Source organism: Cupressus sempervirens, chromosome 2, assembly GCF_028749045.1.
Source record: "Cupressus sempervirens isolate cs-2001-9-10 chromosome 2, ASM2874904v1, whole genome shotgun sequence".
Classification (NCBI taxonomy): Eukaryota; Viridiplantae; Streptophyta; class Pinopsida; order Cupressales; family Cupressaceae; genus Cupressus; species Cupressus sempervirens.
In genome coordinates this window covers 755289282-755308173 of record NC_143119.1, presented here as the reverse complement: position 1 = coordinate 755308173, position 18892 = coordinate 755289282, and the positions used below count along the sequence as shown (strand labels likewise).

The following is an 18892-nucleotide window of genomic DNA, read 5'->3' as shown; positions in this document are numbered from 1 at the left end:
TCATGAGCATTGTATTAGAAATTTCATTGCAAATTAAGAAGATAATAGTTGCTGGTGTCATTTAAGCAATTCAATATCATTATTTATCAACGAGTTAGTTTGCACACCAACTGTTTGTAAAAATGCCAGTTGGCTGTAGGTGTTCATTTCTCATGCTTAGATCATATATATGCACTGAATATTGTCAAAATTAGTAGCACACTCATGTTAGGCCATTGTGTAGTCCATTTGGAGTCTTCTAGCATAAGATTCTCATTAATGCAAATTGAAAGAGTCATTTAAAGCCAGCTGAAATACTATATCAGTCATACGTCCCTTGCATGTGAATTGTTTGATGAAATTGCTTGAGCTTTCATCAGCATTTTTTTGAGAGTAGATTTGAGAAGGGTCATTACAGTTTGGTCATCTCCTTTGGAGGTCCACTTGCCTTGTCTTTCATCAACTTGCGTTGGTCAACCCTAGATTGATGAATCAACCTTGAAATAAAATGTAATATATAGCATGGAAGGAAGCAAGATAATTGTAAATATTCACCTTGCTTGATGAAACCCTTTTCAATAAGGCTTTTCCAATGCTTGAGTGTTGTCAATGTTGAATTTGCAATGAACAATGTGGTAAATCTACACAAATGCAACAAATCTACCAAAATCACATCATGGAGCCATGGATGTAAATTTATATCAATAAAGAAGATGAATGGCACAATGTAGATCTCCCCCCTTGATGGCAAACAAAACACTAGGTCTTGAAGAGGAAATGCTCACAAAGGTTCCTTGAATCTTGAATGCATTGAATAGTAGACAAATGCTTGAAACGCCTTAGAAATGCTTGCTTGAGTGGTTGAATGCTAGTGATTGTGAGTGCACATGATCATGATTGTGAAAATGAGGTGCCTAGGCTTACTTTTATGCTACTTTTCGGATTTGAAAACAAAGCAAGCCGACGGGTCACCCGATTTCCACATCTATAACCTTGAGAGAAAATTGGCCATGAGACCTAAACTCTCTAGGGAATAGGTTGACCCAAAAAGGGCCAACCCCAAGGTCTCGGAAGCTGCACTAATGAAAATGAAAGAATCAAGATAGAATAGGAGAAAGGGTTGATTGAGCACGAATCCATCCATGGTCTATAAGGTCACTAAAGGGCAGGAGCTAAAAGGTCTTATATGTGGGTGCTTCCATTTTAAGATGGTATATTTGTTCAGTTCTAGGATCGTTGCAAGTGTAATGGCACTACCTGTATTAGGTATGCGTTTTCCAAATGCAACATCCTCTTATATGTACATACATACGAGAGTGAGTAATGAATAAACATGTCCCTTCATGGGACAAGGGACGTGTTTGTTCATTAACATAACCACAATCTTTATAGTTAACTATTTATATAACATCTCTCTTATATATATTTATATGTATCTTTGCTATGATTTATCTGAGAGAAGCTACAAAACATCAACACTCCCTCTTAGCTAGGGAGGATAAACACATGACATATATTACACCACTGGTAATATTAGAAATGACAAGTTTTAAGGATACCTTTGATCATAAGATATGCACCATTTTGATATCACATTTGATATGATTAGTATTGGTCTCCCAGGACATCAACAAATGTTATTCACCAAGTACTCAAAAGTTCTGATATCATGACTATTAGTCTCCCAGAATATATGATATTCACCGGTGACTCAAAAATGTTTAATATCACATATGATATCATGAGTATTGGCCTCCCGGAATATCAATGATATTCATCAAATACTCTTTTGAGTAATGGCCTTCTAGAGTATTTGAGTAATGGCCTTCTAGAATGTTGAGATACAAGATATTCACCAAATACTGTGAGTAATGGCCTTCCAACACATCAAGTCGCGTGATATTCACCAAGTTCTGATATCATGACTATTAGTCTCCCAGAATATATGATATTCACCAGTGCCTCAAAAATGTTTGATATCACATATGATATCATGAGTATTGGCCTCCCAGAATATCAATGATATTCATCAAATACTCTTTTGAGTAATGGCCTTCTAGAATGTTGAGATACAAGATATTCACCAAATACTGTGACTAATGGCCTTCCAACACATCAAGTCGCGTGATATTCACCAAGTACTTTGGGAGTAATGGCCTTCCAGAACATCAAGACGTGTGATATTCACCAAGTACTTTGTGTAATGGCCTTCCAGAATATCGATATGCATAACATTCACCATGTACTCAAAAAATTGTTTAGAAGGTATGTGCACACGCATTCTCATAATGCTTACCATATAAACATTTATCATGCAAATTGTAATCTATCATGATCTGCATAGACATCGTAAGATATCCATCATAATAGAAAATTAAGTTATTGTAAGATTGACATTTTTAAATGACTTCTACAAATACAAGTGCCATGATTTGGAAGTCGTCACTTCCTCATGATGTACATAGGGTTAGACCCATTAAAATCACATAATCACTAGGTATATTCATAAATCACATTCCTCTTGTCTGCTACAATTTATTGATCACAAGAGAATCCATCTCAAAATGGTTTACTCCCTCTAAATCAATAAGACCAAGATCACCAAAGGTTGACTGAATCATATCCTCTATTTGCTCGTTCTCTTTCGAGGTTGCCTCTAATGAAATATTAGGCTTCCTCTAAATCTCAATCTTCTCATCTTCTTTACCTTTGAAATTTGATATCAATCCTCCTTTTCCTACAAGAACATTCTTAGAAAAGATCAAGGCACATAGCTTTTATAGAATTACAAATAAAAATTAACTACAAAAGTAAATAAAGCTAGTTTTCAAGATAATAAGAGCAAGAACTAATGTCATTCCTTATCTTAAGTTCCACTTAACCACTTAATAATATGTAGAGTTTCAATCATTCATTATTCCTTCATTATGAAGATTTAAAGTATCATATATTCTCTTATAAATATTCTCTTCCATATAAATATATTTACTTTATATACATACACAATCACCATATATATTTATTCTTTTAAATTATATGTGAAAATTTGCATCTCTATATATAAATGAATATAACATAAATAAGTCTCTATCAATAACATAAATTTATGTAAAATAAAAATAATTTCATTGACTTACTTATATTTCTTCCACGTGAACGTTACCTCTATTCAATGGAATGTGGGCATTAGGCGACAATTGTTTCTCCTACTTCTCTCTATATAAAATCAGATTATGTCCATAAGGTGAAACAAAATCCATAAGGTGAAACAAAATATGTTATTGATGCTATGAAAAATGTATTTGATATCATGGTCTTGCCTTGATGGGAATTATTCATTTTTCTTAATGCTTGAGTTGACCATTAATAAATGTTGCTTTGTTTCCAATGTATGCAAATGTAAATCACTGATTTTTCCAGTTCCAATAAAATGTTTTATTTCTTCTATGCAAGTTGAGTCCCAAGCTAGGTTTAATATGTTCTGGTCCCTTTTCATTTAATACTCCATTCGCTAGTGGAGGGTCCGTTATTCTTACATGGCATACATATGACTATGTGAGTTATTTTGTCTTAGACCATTTCTTCCGGATGCTGATTTATTTAAACCATTGTTTTGCAAATTTATATTCTCTTCGATATGAACCTTTTAGAGTCTATAATGTTGATGTTTGTTCAACCCGTCTAAGTCTACTGTTAAGTAGACTTGTCCTCACCTCTTTCTATGCTACATGTATGCCATGTATATTATTTGTGAATTGTGTATTGCACCGCAAACCCTTTTTCGTTGTCTTTTCATATTACTGGATTGGAGCCATGCTTGCTAAAAGATGTTGGGCGCTACCAAATTTGACACAATGGCTAACCTTCAATTTATCATACGTTGCTTTGACCAAAGTTTGAGGACCTCCCGTTCCAAGGTTGAAACAATGAGTTTCGTGTCTTCACCCAGAAAGTGGTATCATGGCCTTCCATAGATTTTTCACCATGACTGGATTTAAACTCTACCATGCTTTACTCTGACTCCTGATAATGTTTAGGTGTTATGAATAGCTACTCGAAGCCAAATCGATCCTCATGCATTCACACAAACAAAACTTTGCATTGTTATGTTGCAGTACTAAACAAACTTACATTTCATGAGGAATTGATCTAATGAAAATGCAATGACAGAGCAACATAATTAACAAGTTTAGGTTGGAATAAGCCTCTGAGGGCACAATCACTTTTGGCATCAAACTTTGAAAGAACTTGCTCTGATAACATGTTGAGTTCCAGGATTGCTGCAATTGTAATGGTACTGCTTGTATTAGTTATGCGTTTTTCAAATGTAATATCCTCTTATATATATACATATGAGAGTGAGTAAAGAATAGATATGTCCCATGACATGTCCCTTTACAGGACATGTCTGTTCATTAACATAACCACAATCTTTATAGTTAATCACATATATAAAATCTTTAATATATGTATATACATATGTGTGTGTGTGTGTGTGTATATATATATATATATATATATATCTTTGCTACAATTTATCCGAGAGAAGCTACAAAACATCAACGACATTGAGCCCCCACTTTAGCAAGAGTATGACTTACCTCATACTCGCGGTAGATTGAAAGAAAGAGCTGATGGTATCATGACTAAGGAGATGAAGAAACTACCAAGCCCCAAACATACTTGAGAGATGTCTCTGACAATAGAAAAATGAGAGGAAAGGGGGTGTATTTAACTCGCATAAAAAGGATTATGTTCCTTTTTGTAAACTACACAAGCAAGACACGTTGCAACGAAAGATGGTGTTGAATGGTCTAGCAAGTGTGTGTGGCATGCTAATCAATCCATTAGGAAGATTCATTGTGAAGGGAATTCCATGTCCCATAGGAAGAATAAAAAATGACCCAAGCATAAGGATGTGTATGTTCATAAGGGATCAGAAACAAGACCAAGCTTCCCAGACTGTGAATAGTCCAAAGAAGGATCAAAACAACGATGGGGCCTCCTATACTGTTAGTAATCCAAAGAGGGATCAAAAGAAAGGATCGAGCCTCCCAGATTGTTAATAATCCAAAGAGGGATCCAAAAGGAACAATGAGGATCAAGCCCCTTGAACTGTTAATAGTTCAATAGAGGAATCTTGACTATCAAAGTTCGTGTGTGTGCACAAGTGAGTAGAGTTTATGCCCCACATTAAAGCAATTGCAGATGCCTTAACAGGATCAATAGCTTTATCGAAAGTGTACATCTATCCACAAGAAATGTTTCCACTACTAAGTACCCCCAAAAGAGAACAATTCAAGGGAAAATAATTACATGAAAAAAAAAGAGCATGAAAGGGATCTACTGACTTTGGGGTCAATATGATCATATGATATGATGTAATATCATATCAAGTATGAAATGTCATCATTCCCCAAAGGAAGTAGAACTACAACACAATAAGAGATACAGAGAAGAGTCTTTTTGGGCCGGTAACACGGAAACCGAAAGAATCAATTCTACTATGCCGCAAGCATCCAAGTAGACTACACAAGGGTGCATTCACAGACAATAGCACGTATACAACATAACATGCAATGACATAGAGAAGGAGAGATACAAAAGAAAAATGTGTACAACGTGTTCGATTATTTCATCAACTTGCGCTAATGGAGCACAAGAATTGTTTAAAGCAATATAGACAAAACATATATAACAAAGAGGACAACATGTGGGAAAACACAACACAGACACATAAAGACTACCATGCTAGAAAGGTCCATTTCAAGCGTGTTGCCTACCCCCTTCCATCTCGATTTGGATCATTAGAGAAAGGTGGGAAGCAAGGACTTTGATTGAGTTACTGTGCTCGTTACTAGGAGGGAGTAAGTGTTAAATTTTCAAAAAGCATGTTAGCGAAATCATAATCCATATCAATACTTCATATTCATCATCACTAACATGTGCATCAAAATCAATATTATCATCAAGAGTATCTTCCATATCAAAAATTAATAGAATCTAGGAGACAAACATAATCATCATATTTTTCCATTTGTATATTATTATCCTCCAAGGGCTTAAGCGTAGGTTGATTGAAGGAAGGCAACAGTTGAGAACAGGATGTAGTTTGCAAAGGAAGGGTATGGACGTTGGCCTTAGCTTGACGTTCTTGGGACACTAATGAGCATGTTGATTACAAATGGTTTTATGAGATAAACTTGATGGATTAGGATCAAGTGACATAGGTTCTGAAGAGGGAACAATTACAAGTTGAGGAGTTACAAGAGGATACCCTAGGGAAGGCTAAGCTTAAGAATATTATCTACCTTGTATCACTAATAGGATTGATAAAGACAGTTGGGACTACTAGTGGGTGGCTTTTGAGGGGAGATGACCAATAGAAGTCGATCTCAACACAATCTCAAGGATGCGAAGGTTATTAATGGCAACAACTTTTGCCATTATGGGGAAATCTAATGCATTTATGAATAGGGGAAGCTATAGCTTGCATGGATGAAAGCCACAAAATGCCAAGCTTAACTTGAAATTGTTCGGAAGTAGGAATGACAACAGAGGCGATATGCACAACCTTACTGGAAAGTGTCACAAGAAGATTCAGAGAACCTTGTGGGCTATAAAGAAAATCGATACAGGTTTGAATCCAAACATTAGATGTGTCATAAGTATCCTTATGCAATTTTTTCTTGTAAAGATGCTTATCAGTGATGGATTCATTGAGGAAGAGGGATCAATCAAAGGACCACTAGAAGGGATATGAGCACCCCTAGCAATAATATAAATAGGACCGTCAAGTGCTTTAATCATCTCAAATGATAAAAGGTGATATGACTCGAAGGTTTAGGTTTAGACAAAGGCAAAATCAAAGGTTGAGGTTGAGATTCAACATGATTGACATCATAACTGATATTGTAACAAGAGAAGAAGGTTGATTAATGACATTTGTAGATTGGAAAGGTGAAGGCAACAAATTTATTTGTACTATTAACCTTGACATCAACAGATATAGTATTGAAATCGATAAGGTCTTGAATGGTGTTCTTCAAAGTATAACACTTTTAAGTATCATGACCAAGCTAACAATGGTATTGGCAAAAAACATCTTGATCAAATGACTTAGGCATTGGTTTGTTAGTGTCAATAGGATAGATAGAAGGAAGTGTAATAATGTTAGCATTAATCAACTAAGACATCATCATGTGCGAAGGTTTAGACAAAGCAATATATTTACAATTAGGATGATTCACAGAGGAAAAAGTAGCGATACTTTTAGATGTGGTAGCATTGTGATCATCTTCTGTGTTTGTTCTCTTATTGATTTTGATGTAGTTGTTAGGTTTAGAAAAGTTATTTTGATGAACGGCGATGTCACTCTTATCAATAATAAAAGGAGCAATTGGGGTGGTGCTCTCAAGATAGCTCACTTGCTATTGATAATGGTGAAGCACCACATAGAGATGTGAGAACAAAGTATCCTTAGTAAGGAGAATGTTATCTCTAATGTAATTTTGCAAATTAGAAATAAAAAATATGTTTAATATCATAATGAGGCACATGATAGAGTATTTGTGCATACAAATGTTTGAATCTATCAATAAAGTCACTATCATTTTCTTTAACATTTTGTTAACAATGCATCAAATTAGCTAAAGAAATTTGAGGACCAATGTTATTTTGAAATTGTTGAATGAAGGTGTTGGCAAGCGTTTGAAAGGAATCAATAGAATAAGGGGGTAAAGAGTAATACCATTGCAAAGCTTTGTCTCAAAGTGTGTGTGAACATCTTAGCCATAAGCCTATAGTCGTGAGAAATTTCACTATTTATAGTTTGGAAAGGTCTGAGGAAAGGGGATTAGCTATGTCACATGTAGGGATGTTGTACATGGATTGACTGAATTGAGTCACTTCTTGTTGCAAAACGGTGATGGTTTGTACCAAGCAACTAATGGTGGGATAAGAAGATGCAATAATAGGCATAGACACATTGGATGTGTTAGCAAAGTTGTTGTAGGAAGCGGAAGGAATATGCAAAGATGTTGGTGGAGGATTGGAAGGTTCACAAGAAGAGGATTAGAACATGTGAAGGCCACAACATTATATGAATATAAGAATTAGAAATGGAAGGAGGAATGCTCGTGGAAAGTATAGGGTTAGGAAGACCAACATTGAATGCTAGGAATTTAATGTTTGTGGAAGGAGGAGTGTATGCTAACTCTTGAGCATGCTTTATCAAAGGCTTAGCATGAGTATTAATAAGGTGAGAAATACCACACAAAATGGAAATGTTGTTATCATCATTAGCTTCTTAATAGCCTGAATAATGACAACACTAACGAGATTTTGATTCTCTTGCACAAGCCGTTTTTCCAACTTATCAAACTCGTGAGAGCTTATATCAACTTGGGATGGAGGAACTCTTAAGGCTTCACCTTCATCATGAGAAGAATGAGAAGAGTTAGGATTGAAATCTTGAGGAAAAACATTGGTAACATCATGGGTCCTAGGAAGGAAAAAGGAATCGTGATCAAAGAGCCTATGAGTCTATGACGACTTCTAATGAGAATGCTGTAGGTTAAACTAAATGCGATAAAGGTCATAAAAGGGGAGATCACAAAATGTGATTCTAATGAGATCTAACCACAATAAAGATGTAACAAAGAACACAAAAGATAGAGAGGTCTCATCTAACTCTTCAAAGCATGCAAAGAGAGCAAATTCTAACTCCAAAAAGAGAAAAGGGCACAAGGTGGGTTCACCAAAGGAGGATGAACACACAATCCAACTCCAAAAAGAAAAAGGGTGCAAGTTGGGCTCACCAAAAGAAAGTAAACACTCAATAAGAGAGACCTAGCGATCCAACTCCAAAGTCAAAAAGAGGAGACACATCGGGTTCACAAAATTTACTCTCGGGATAATGCTCTTTGCTTTAAATAAAATTCGCTTATAATATCGTTATATCTTTGGCTGTCCCCAACTGTGAAAATTTTCTTATTTCTACTTTTGTTCTTTGTTTCCTCTTTCAAGATAGAAGTTTGGGGACTAATTGTGTGGAGTTTACATCATTTGAACTTAAACAATGTATGTCTTCAAGGATGTGAGCATATCTGCATGGTAAGATGTAATAACTAACATCTGAACATTTGTCAATTCTATAGGAGATGGACAAATGGTTAAATAAATGAAGTGCCTTTTCATTTCACGGCCTTGCCAAATGGCTAGGTTGTTGTATAAAATTTTAAATTTAATATTGCTACAATATGTTATTTACTAAGTGTTTTCATTTTAATAAAAAAAAATCTATTATTATCAATTAAATAGATTTAGTTGTCTACCTTTTTAATTGTGTATCTATAGGTAGTCTTTGGCCTTCTCATTCTGTTGTATAGGCGCATTAGTAATGAAAACATAAATGATTAGACATTGAAATTTTGGTAATCTATAGATCCATTCATGAATTCTCAATTAGTACATAATAAAGTTATATAATGAAAATAGTGAATGTCTTATATGAATATTTGATTCTCGTTGTTCCCATCCCAAAAACTTAGAGCATACAAGTTAAGCATTAATAGGTACCGTGCTGGGAATATTGCCATCTATCCAAAGTTTGTTTTGTTCAAGAAGGGAGATTGTTGGAGATATGGTCGTTGATACCAGAGTGAGATTGTTGGAAATATTGTTACTTATTAAATGTTTTTTCTTAAAAGAGGTGTAATTGAAGCTTGACTCATGAAATTTTATTATTTTGAAAGAGGTGTAAATGGAGACTGACTAATGGAATTTTATTATTATGGTTTAATTTTACATAGACGAGGTATGCATTATATGAAATTAATTTTGTTTCTGTAGGGGTATAGGAAGGTGAAGTGTGCTTGTAAAATTGTAAGTGGTGTTTGAGAATACACTTAATTATTTGAAATCAAAGTAACGAGACTTGGACCCGGCTCGGACTCGGCAAGGGTAACTTGACTCGTGACCCGGCTCGGACTCGCTTGTGACTTGGCAAAGTGATAAAACCCTTGAAATTTAGAGATTTTTTTGGATTTAAATTAATTCCACGGACCCATTCTTGAATAAAGATTAAAGACACAATAACATCATAAAATAGAAGGTAATTTGATCACATACGTAACATACGTCGATTACATAACTTCAAAGGCAAAAAAATAAAAAATCAGCCGACTCAGATGAGTCAGCCAAGTCACCTAGGCGAGTTAGGCGAGTCAAGCGAGTTGACCTGCCGAGCCAGGGTCACAGGTCATTTTGACCCGGCTGAGGTAACTTGACTCGCTGACTCGGATGACTCGCCCGACTCGCGGCAAGTCTTGTTACTATGAGTTTGAAATAGAGCATGTTTTGTAAGTGTGAAAGTGCAGAAAATACTTTACCATTCAAGTGGATCTATCTCATGTGGAGTTTGATCTGGAAATTTGGTGTTAATTCCAGCTGTGTAGGAGATATGTTATGAGATCGCAGGGTTCAACAATGGGATGCATTAACATTCATAGGGTTCCAGGGTTCAACTGTGAATTAGCATTTTCAGTCTTCTTTGTTGTTCTAGTACTCCAATGTGTGCATAAATATATATTGGTTACTCTATTGTTTTGTTGAGTAGAGTGATGGGAATGCCCTTATCTGGCCACCTGGAGCTTTGACTGCTTGTGCTCTTACCTTTGCTCTAGCTACTTACTAAACTGCTTCTTCCATGGATGGCCCTACCCTACCCCACTATCCCACTATTTTAAGGGCCTCCATTGAGAAGATCAAGAATTGGAGGAACAGGATTAACTGGGACAATAAAGCAGGCATGGCATATACAATATTGATGGATGGAGACATGAAGAATAAACAAGGTAGACACATAGATGCATGAAAACATGGAGCATACACAATGTATACACATAATGCATGAAGACACAAAGCAGTCACAGGGTATACACATGATCAATGTTTACATTTACAAATTGAAATATTTTGGCCAAGGTTGCATGGGTACTCGTACCCACACCCCTGGTACTCGTACCCACGTACCCAAGTACCGGGTACACGTATCCCACGTACCGGGTACTCGGTGGAGTGCATCATAGCTAAGGACCTTGATTAAGATTCTGATTTTTTTTTTTGGTTTTTTGTTTTTGTATTGGCTTGTTGTTTATCAAACTTAATTCAATACCAAATCAGTTTGAAACTTTGATACTCATTAACAATAAACTTTATCACTGTTCAAGTTAAAAGTTTATCATTTGCAATATGTCATTGTCATATGGTTTAGGATCTTCTTGTTCATGTTTGAAGTCTGCCTTCTTTGTTATGCATCTAAGCATTTATCATGTATTATTATTTCAAACATATAGCAAATCTGAAACTGAAAACAGTACATTACATTTGCAAACTTTATCACTGTTCTTGTTTTGAAAAACCATTGTCATGACTCATAAAATCAGATTTTTTATAAATATAAAAGTGTAATTTTTAAGTAAGTTTGACATACCCAAGTACCTCCGTCCCCAATAATGAAAAATACTTTAAATATTCAGCAATAGCATATATATATATATATTTGACTTATGGCTTATATTTTCAAATTTCTTGTTTTGAATGCTCAATGTCATGACTCATGACAAATATTTTGATTTTTATATTTTCTATAAAATATTAATTATATAGAAAAAATTAGGCTTACACACGTACCCCCGTCCCCTATTTTGAAAAATATGCGTACCCGTACCCGCTCCCGTACCCGTTCCCGTTCCCGTACCCACGTACCCATGCAACCTTGATTTTGGCTTGATTTGTCTAAGAAATTCAAAAATTAGTGTTTTCTTTTTTCATAATTGAATAATTTTTAATTATCTAAGCATCGAATATTCTTTCTTAAGTTACCTAATATATTCTTTATTGATACCCTTTCTGTCTATCCAACTTCTGTGACATAATTTCTTTTAGCATGTTTTTTTCTATGCTAGCACATTCAAATTTTCAATAGCGCACTTGAATATTCTTTCAGCGCATTTAAATATTCTTTTAGTGCTTCCTGTTGAATTTTGTCAAAATTGAAAATCTGATAATCAAATTTTACAATTTGTAGAAAGGAGAGATCAATATCTACCACCAACAAGCTCATAGCATTCATGAATCGTATGGAAAGCTGGACTAAGCATAATAAAATTTTCATGGATGTGGACAAACCATAGAATAAACACTTTTAAGGTGATAAAAATATCATTAAAAAAACCTAGTCACACAAACAATAAAATATATTATTATTAATAACGAGCATGCATGATCACAAAATGAAAGGTTGTTGTGAGTGAATCCATCTTCTACAGTTTGATATGGGAATATTGTATCAATTCCAGCTGCATTGGAGAGATACCATGAGGTAGTCACAAAGTAGAAAAACTATGATTATAGGAGGTGCTGATATAGGGCTTTAGTGTTCTTAATCATTCCTTCCAATATCAGCTGACATGGTGATGCATAACCCCAAGTTTTTGGAGTTTCCTTGACATTGGGTTAATCTCACAGTTAACCAATTTGGAGATCTGGATGTCAATGGTAGAAAAAAAAGCATAATAGCTAGAACTCTAGAAAGGAGTTTTAATTTTAGGAGAAAAATTGTAAAAATAATGAGAAGCAGATACTGAGCTTTAACCAGTAGGTTTAGAGGCATAAGCTCGCTGGAGGATTGGTTTGCAGACAAATGGAATTATAATTTGTTCAAGCAAATAAACGTGTTCAAATTGGATCAGACCATTTAGGTATGCCTTAAAAATTCATATCTGATAAGATTGGTAGAAGTGATTTTTTGATTGTTCATTTTTTGCATTGCTTTTTTTCCAGTACTCGAAGCTTGCATGCCAAATTTAACCTGATTTTCGTCGGTTGGGTAGGCCCAAGGATCAGATGTGGTATTTTACCCATCGAATGAACATCGAGCATTTTTTCATACAAGCAATGAAGCATGTCACAGCTGGATTTGAAAACAAGTTTTCATTATGAAATCCCCTATGATTTGCTCATTATCTTAATCGACATGGTCAATAATGTATATTGATCACAGATATTAACAATTTAGTTAAAAATTCTTGATTGATTATGAGAATTTTGTAGGTGTCCTTGATTTTCTATTTCTTAATTCTGTAACATCAATAAAATTCTTTCATTGAAGCATGTCACAGGGGGATTTGAAAATGAGTCTTCATTATGAAATTTCCATGATTCGCCATTCGAGATCATCTTAATCAACAGTCATGGTCAATAATTTTTGATCAGAAATTACTAATTTCTTTTTTTGTTTTTGTTTTTGTTTTGACTGACTAAGAGAATTTTGTACATGTATTTGATTTACTATATCTTAATTCCGTAACATCAATGAAATTTATGTCATAAAAGTAGTGCTTGAATTTGATTTGTGTAAATATTTATTCGTTGTCCTTGGATATTGAAACAGTTGAACTTACTGGTCAAGGAAAACAGACATAGGGACCTTATTGATCCTCAATGTGGGGGAGTACAATCAGAGAGTTTTGAAGCAATGCTTCATGTTGCTATCCAGTGTGTTTCGGCCAATCCTGAGAATCGCCCTACAATGCATAGGGCACTACAGACACTAGAATCTGAAGTTATGAGTCCCTGCCCAAGTGATTTCTACGATTCAAATTCAGAATGATTGAACCTCATTCTTGTCAGACCAAGCAGCAAAGGCTCCTCTGAGATGATAAATTATATCATCATGAGAGCAAGAGGGTTAGATAGGACGAGGCAGCAAAACTTTCAATGCATTCTTTCATTCTTTTATTCTTTGTAGATTGTATAATATTATAACTTAAAATAAATGGTGCAAAGAAGATCTCAAGCACATAAAATGCTCTTGGAATATTATTATTTGTAGATAAAAAGTCCTGCAATGATTATGACAAAGCATTCCAATGTGTTCCCACGCGTTTATCAATTATCAGACGAAAAGCATGATCTGGAACAATCTATTTATTTTAAAATGTTCTAGATGCAGATAGAAATGAAATGTACATATTGTTTTTCAGGAATGTTGAATTTACCTTACAGACTTAAATCTGTTGTTCAAATTCATGTTACATCTCCAAATTTGAATGCTAATTATCCATTTCAACAATTCTTCTCTGCTGTTTCTACGTTGGAAGTGTCAAAAAATACAGGATGTTGTTGCTACTCAACCATGTCTTGTAATATAAATTTATTTTAAAAGGCTTAAATAAACAAAGGAATGAAATTTGTGTGCAGTTTTCATGAATGTTGAATTTAGCAGTTTGACATATCTATTTTACTCAACAACTTCAAGTTTCTTAACCATCCAATCTGCAATGTCTTCTTCTCTGTGGACTACATTTTCAAAAATTGCAGGATATTTCTTGCTAGCTTCTATGTACTGTGTTTAGATGCTTATCTTTGTCATAAATTTTCCTAAGGTTAGTTTGCAAACCATTTTATGTATATTTCGGAGGCAAGGTTTTCAAAGAGGTCACAACCTAAAAACATAGTCATTGTTGACATTGCTTTGTAAACGCATAGAAATCGAATTACACCATCATTGTGGCTATTATTATAAATGTACTCTATGGAATCAACATTTTCTTGACAGATTTGGCATTGATATTCGCCGGGTTATAATGACATTATTTTACGGACTGAACCACCCTATTTCTTAACTACTTATGACAAAGCAACTCCTAAACACCGAATCTAACATTGACCCATAAGTCCTATAGTGTGCTCAATATGAATTAATGCAAGTAATTGGCTTGCTCTGCAACTTCTTGCTCTTTGCTGATTTGAATTTTCGGCATGCACATGGCCCATGAGGGGTTGTTAGACTTCGATTCTGAGACACTTGTTTGTCTAGATCTGCACTTGGTGTTGACCTCTAGCTTGGGCCACCTAGGGTGAGGTGGAAGATGTCTCAACACCCATTGTGTGTGGAGTTGACTTTGTGCGGGATGACCCTGCAGAGAGATTCTTTGAATGATGATTTGGCATTCATGGGAACAGCCTCAAGGTGTCTTGGAGAGAAGGAGAATGGTGACCCTGTCAAGACCATTGATTGGAAGGGATCTCTTGTTCGGAATACAACCACTCCCTCTCCAACTAATGATTCAAAGATTGTCTTGGTGTAGATTGCCCGAAAATCTTCCTCCATAACAGTGTAGTTGATAATATTTCTTCCTCCCTGCAACTTTGCTTGGTGGGTCGTTTATTGCCTTTAGGCCCTCGATTGAAATGGTTAGGAAATGGGTTTCCCAAAAATGGAAATCGTAGGGAAGGTTAGTGTCTCTGCTATGCCTAATGGTTTATTCCTCTTCAAAATTATTGTGGCAATTGTCTAGATTTGCACCTGGTGTTGACCTCTAGCTTGGGCCACCCAAGGTGAGGTGGAAGATGTCTCAACACCCATTGTGTGTGGAGTTGACTTTGTGCGGGATGACCTTGCTGGAGATTCTTTAAGGATGATTTGACATTTATGGGAACTGTGTTGATAATTGGCTAATAGTGATATGTAATTGTTGTCATTTATGGCAACACATGATGTACATGATTACATGAAACCTCGGAAATAAAGATACTCAGCGTTTGGTAATCATAAAATTCTCTAAGTATAAAATTTGGTTTACAACAGTATATTATTTTGTTTATAACTTGTTGCTAATGCCATATTATGATTGGCGAAGTTAGATGAAGGTAGTATACATGTTGATGATGACGTGTATAACCTCGGAAGTCAGTACTGATTGTACGACACATAGATAATCATGTTTGAAGTGAAATAGGACAATGTAATTGAAAAAAAGGATTATTTTGTTTACAAGATAATTACTTGTCCAATTAGGGCTGACATTCTAGATGTTTACTCTAAGTTAGAAAAGTAGATTATGGTCTTAATCGACCCAACAACAATTTGTGAAAAGGCATAGTATTTATGCAAAGGACATTTTGCGATAAGAGTGTGGGAGTACGAATTGTAAGATTGTGATTATGATTGCAAGTGCTATCTTGTAATTGTGATTATATGCAAACTATTGAAAGCGATATATGCAAAGTTCTATATGAGCCATTTGGTGATCTGAGATCGAGCTGAAGATCAGAGATCAGTCAAGAAAGAAGATACAGTACTTTATTTAGTCTGATTATTTGTTTGAGCAGTGAGCTCTTCTTGTAATTAGAAGTGCATGTTTGGGCAGTTGGTTCATCTTGCAACTATTGTACTACAACTTCTAACAGGGACTCCTTATATTAAATTTTTTCATCGACTCCTAATAGTGTCTATCTTCTAACAAGGAACTTAGATATCAATATATTATCTAGTGGGTATCATCCCCATCGAAGTTTTTCCTTGGCCAGGGTTTCCCTAATTAGGAAAATATGATGTGATGAGTTATCTTTGTGCATTGTTATTGTTACTGTTCAACATTACTTTATTGCTTTGTTATGCATGGTCTAAAGTAAGAAATAATATCCAATCGGTGACTAAAGTTTGTAGATTACTGATTCACCCCCCTTTTAGTAATCCCTATTTCTAACAGTTGGTATCAAAGCGCAATTACTTTGAAGAGGCTTAACAGCTTGTGTAAGATCTCTATTGATATGGAACAATTGATGAAGAACCTTGAAGAAACTCTTGAACAAATTGATCTCCTTATTGAAGAAAAAGATAAGCTGAAGGATAGATATGAAGACTCCAAAGTATACATTGGTCAATTGAAAGAAAAGATTGAACATCTCAAATCCAAGCCTGAATCTACTGAATCTGGAATTAGTGATGATGATTATTCAAAGTTGAAGATAGAGTACACGATCTAGAAGCATGAATTGAAGATTACAAATCTAAAGTTGACTTTGAGAAATGATCATAGCAAAGTTGAATCTGATTTGAAGACTGAAAATGCAAATCTGAGAGCAAGTCTAGCAAAGAAAACATCTGAGTTTGAAACATTGAAAGAAGATCATGAAGAACTTCATAAGTAAAATACCATTTTGAAAGGTGAATTAACTCAATGCAAGCAACAACTTGAGAAACTCTATTCTAGGAGAGAAAAGCTTGATGATTCAATGTTAATATAGAGACCTACTTATGATAAGATTGGTCTTGGCTATCTAATTAACATGTCTATGAACAAACTTGAGATTAGATCAGATCTGAAAGAAAAAAAGTCAAATTTGATGATAAGATTGAATCTGGTCAATCTTCTGAAAAATTCAAAGAAATTGAGCAAGACAAGGAAGTTGAAATTCTGGATGAACCAAAGCATGTAGAATCTCCTAAGGAAACTAGTTATGAATTTAGAGGTAAGTGCTTTTTATGTAATGAAATAGGTCATATGAAAATAGATTGTACTAATAAGTCATTTAATCATGTTAAAGACTTTTATTGTCATAATTGTCATGGTATGGGTCATAATGCAATTGATTGTAGAAAACCTAGGTATGATAATGATAAAAGAAATAGTAGAATGTCTAGAAATACTAACCTTGTAGATAGAAGAAATCTAATGAAAGGACATCGAGAGAAGGAAGATCTTATGAAGACAAAAGATAGAGTGTGTTATAAGTGTAACAACTTAGGATACATTGCTCAGAATTGCCATGCACCTGATGATCATCAAAATCCTAGAAGTAAAGTATCTGTATGTCAGTTATGCAACAACTTCAGACACACATCAAAGTACTGCAGAATGGATAGAAACTTTGGAAATAGAAGGAACAATAGAAGAAACTTCGAGAACAGAAGGAATGATGGAAAGAACGTCGGAAATGACAGAAGGAACTATGCAAGGAACTCCATAAACAATAGAGACAATGAGGAACACAGAAACATTGTTAGTGAACTTCGAGAAGAACTCAATGATGCATTTGTAAAAGGAGTAGATATCTCAAAGGAAAAGCTAGATGATGATGAGATAGGAAGATCGAAGTCAGTTGTTGAGTTTGATTCAACTAAGTTGAATTAAGCTTGTTCATAGCATCAAAAATTGAGAACTTCATCTAGAGATCAAATTAGAGGTAGCAAAATTTGGAAAAGGTGTATCTAGTTATATTTAGATGGTACCTAAGCTCGCTTGTAATTTGGAGCTCATCTGAATAAGTTATGAAAGAATTCAAAGTTACTGGTATTGTAGAAAAGGTTAATTCTGTAGCGAAAGATGAAAAATATGTTTTTTCAGAGAATTTTATGATGCAAACTTCAGTAGAGTTTTGTCATGATACACAATTAATGCAAGTTCAAGTTGATGGAATAAATGGAGTACAAAATTGCTTTTCACTTCATTGTGAACACATCCAAAGCGAAGAGTACTCAGAAGCCACTTGTTAAGGCGATTTCGAAGCAAAGCCTATTTTTGGAAAGAGGTATTTTATTGTTTTTCCGCAAAGTTGTTCAGTAAAAGTTCTTGTTTGATAAAATCATGGATATGTCAGTAGTGCCCAGTGTTGAGAACGAGGATAGGCCTAAGTTAAAAGTTGTTTCCGTAAAACCTACTGAAGGAAACCCTAACTTAGCGTTGTCTATCATTTCAAACAACGTAGTATATCTTGAAGATGTAGGAAGTTATTTGAATAGTAAGTTTGAATCGATTGGTAGTGAATTCATGAACAAAGATATGAAATTGGTTTTCAATCACAACATGTGACATAAAGCTCGTGAGTTAGATACAGATGAGTGGAAATAGATCATATTGAGTAGAATACATGATGAAAAATTATGGATGCAAGACAATGTAGTTGATATTTCCACTGACCTTACTCATGAGGTAACTGGTCTTAATAAACAAGGCAATGTACCTATAGGCGAGAAATTGATCAAGAAGAAAGTTGAAAGTTATACTAGAGCAGTGTATAATGGAAAGGCTATGGTGATCAACACAATCAAGCAAGATGATGT

The 18892-nt window shown here is 34.8% G+C and overlaps 2 protein-coding genes across 3 annotated transcripts in view; one reads left to right on the top strand and one right to left on the bottom strand.

Moving 5' to 3' along the window:
- FEI1 (Leucine-rich repeat protein kinase family protein) overlaps positions 1-13966 on the top strand; it is a 138436-nt gene extending 124470 nt beyond the window's left edge. The window contains exon 14 of the mRNA XM_089815384.1: positions 13436-13966. Within this exon, the coding sequence (XP_089671510.1) occupies positions 13436-13654 (219 nt within the window). The 3' untranslated portion in view covers positions 13655-13966. The remainder of the gene's footprint in view (positions 1-13435) is intronic.
- Positions 1-18892, bottom strand: part of LOC149575618 (protease Do-like 1, chloroplastic) — a 328128-nt gene that overhangs the window by 121755 nt on the left and 187481 nt on the right. The gene's annotated exons all lie outside the window — the stretch shown is intronic.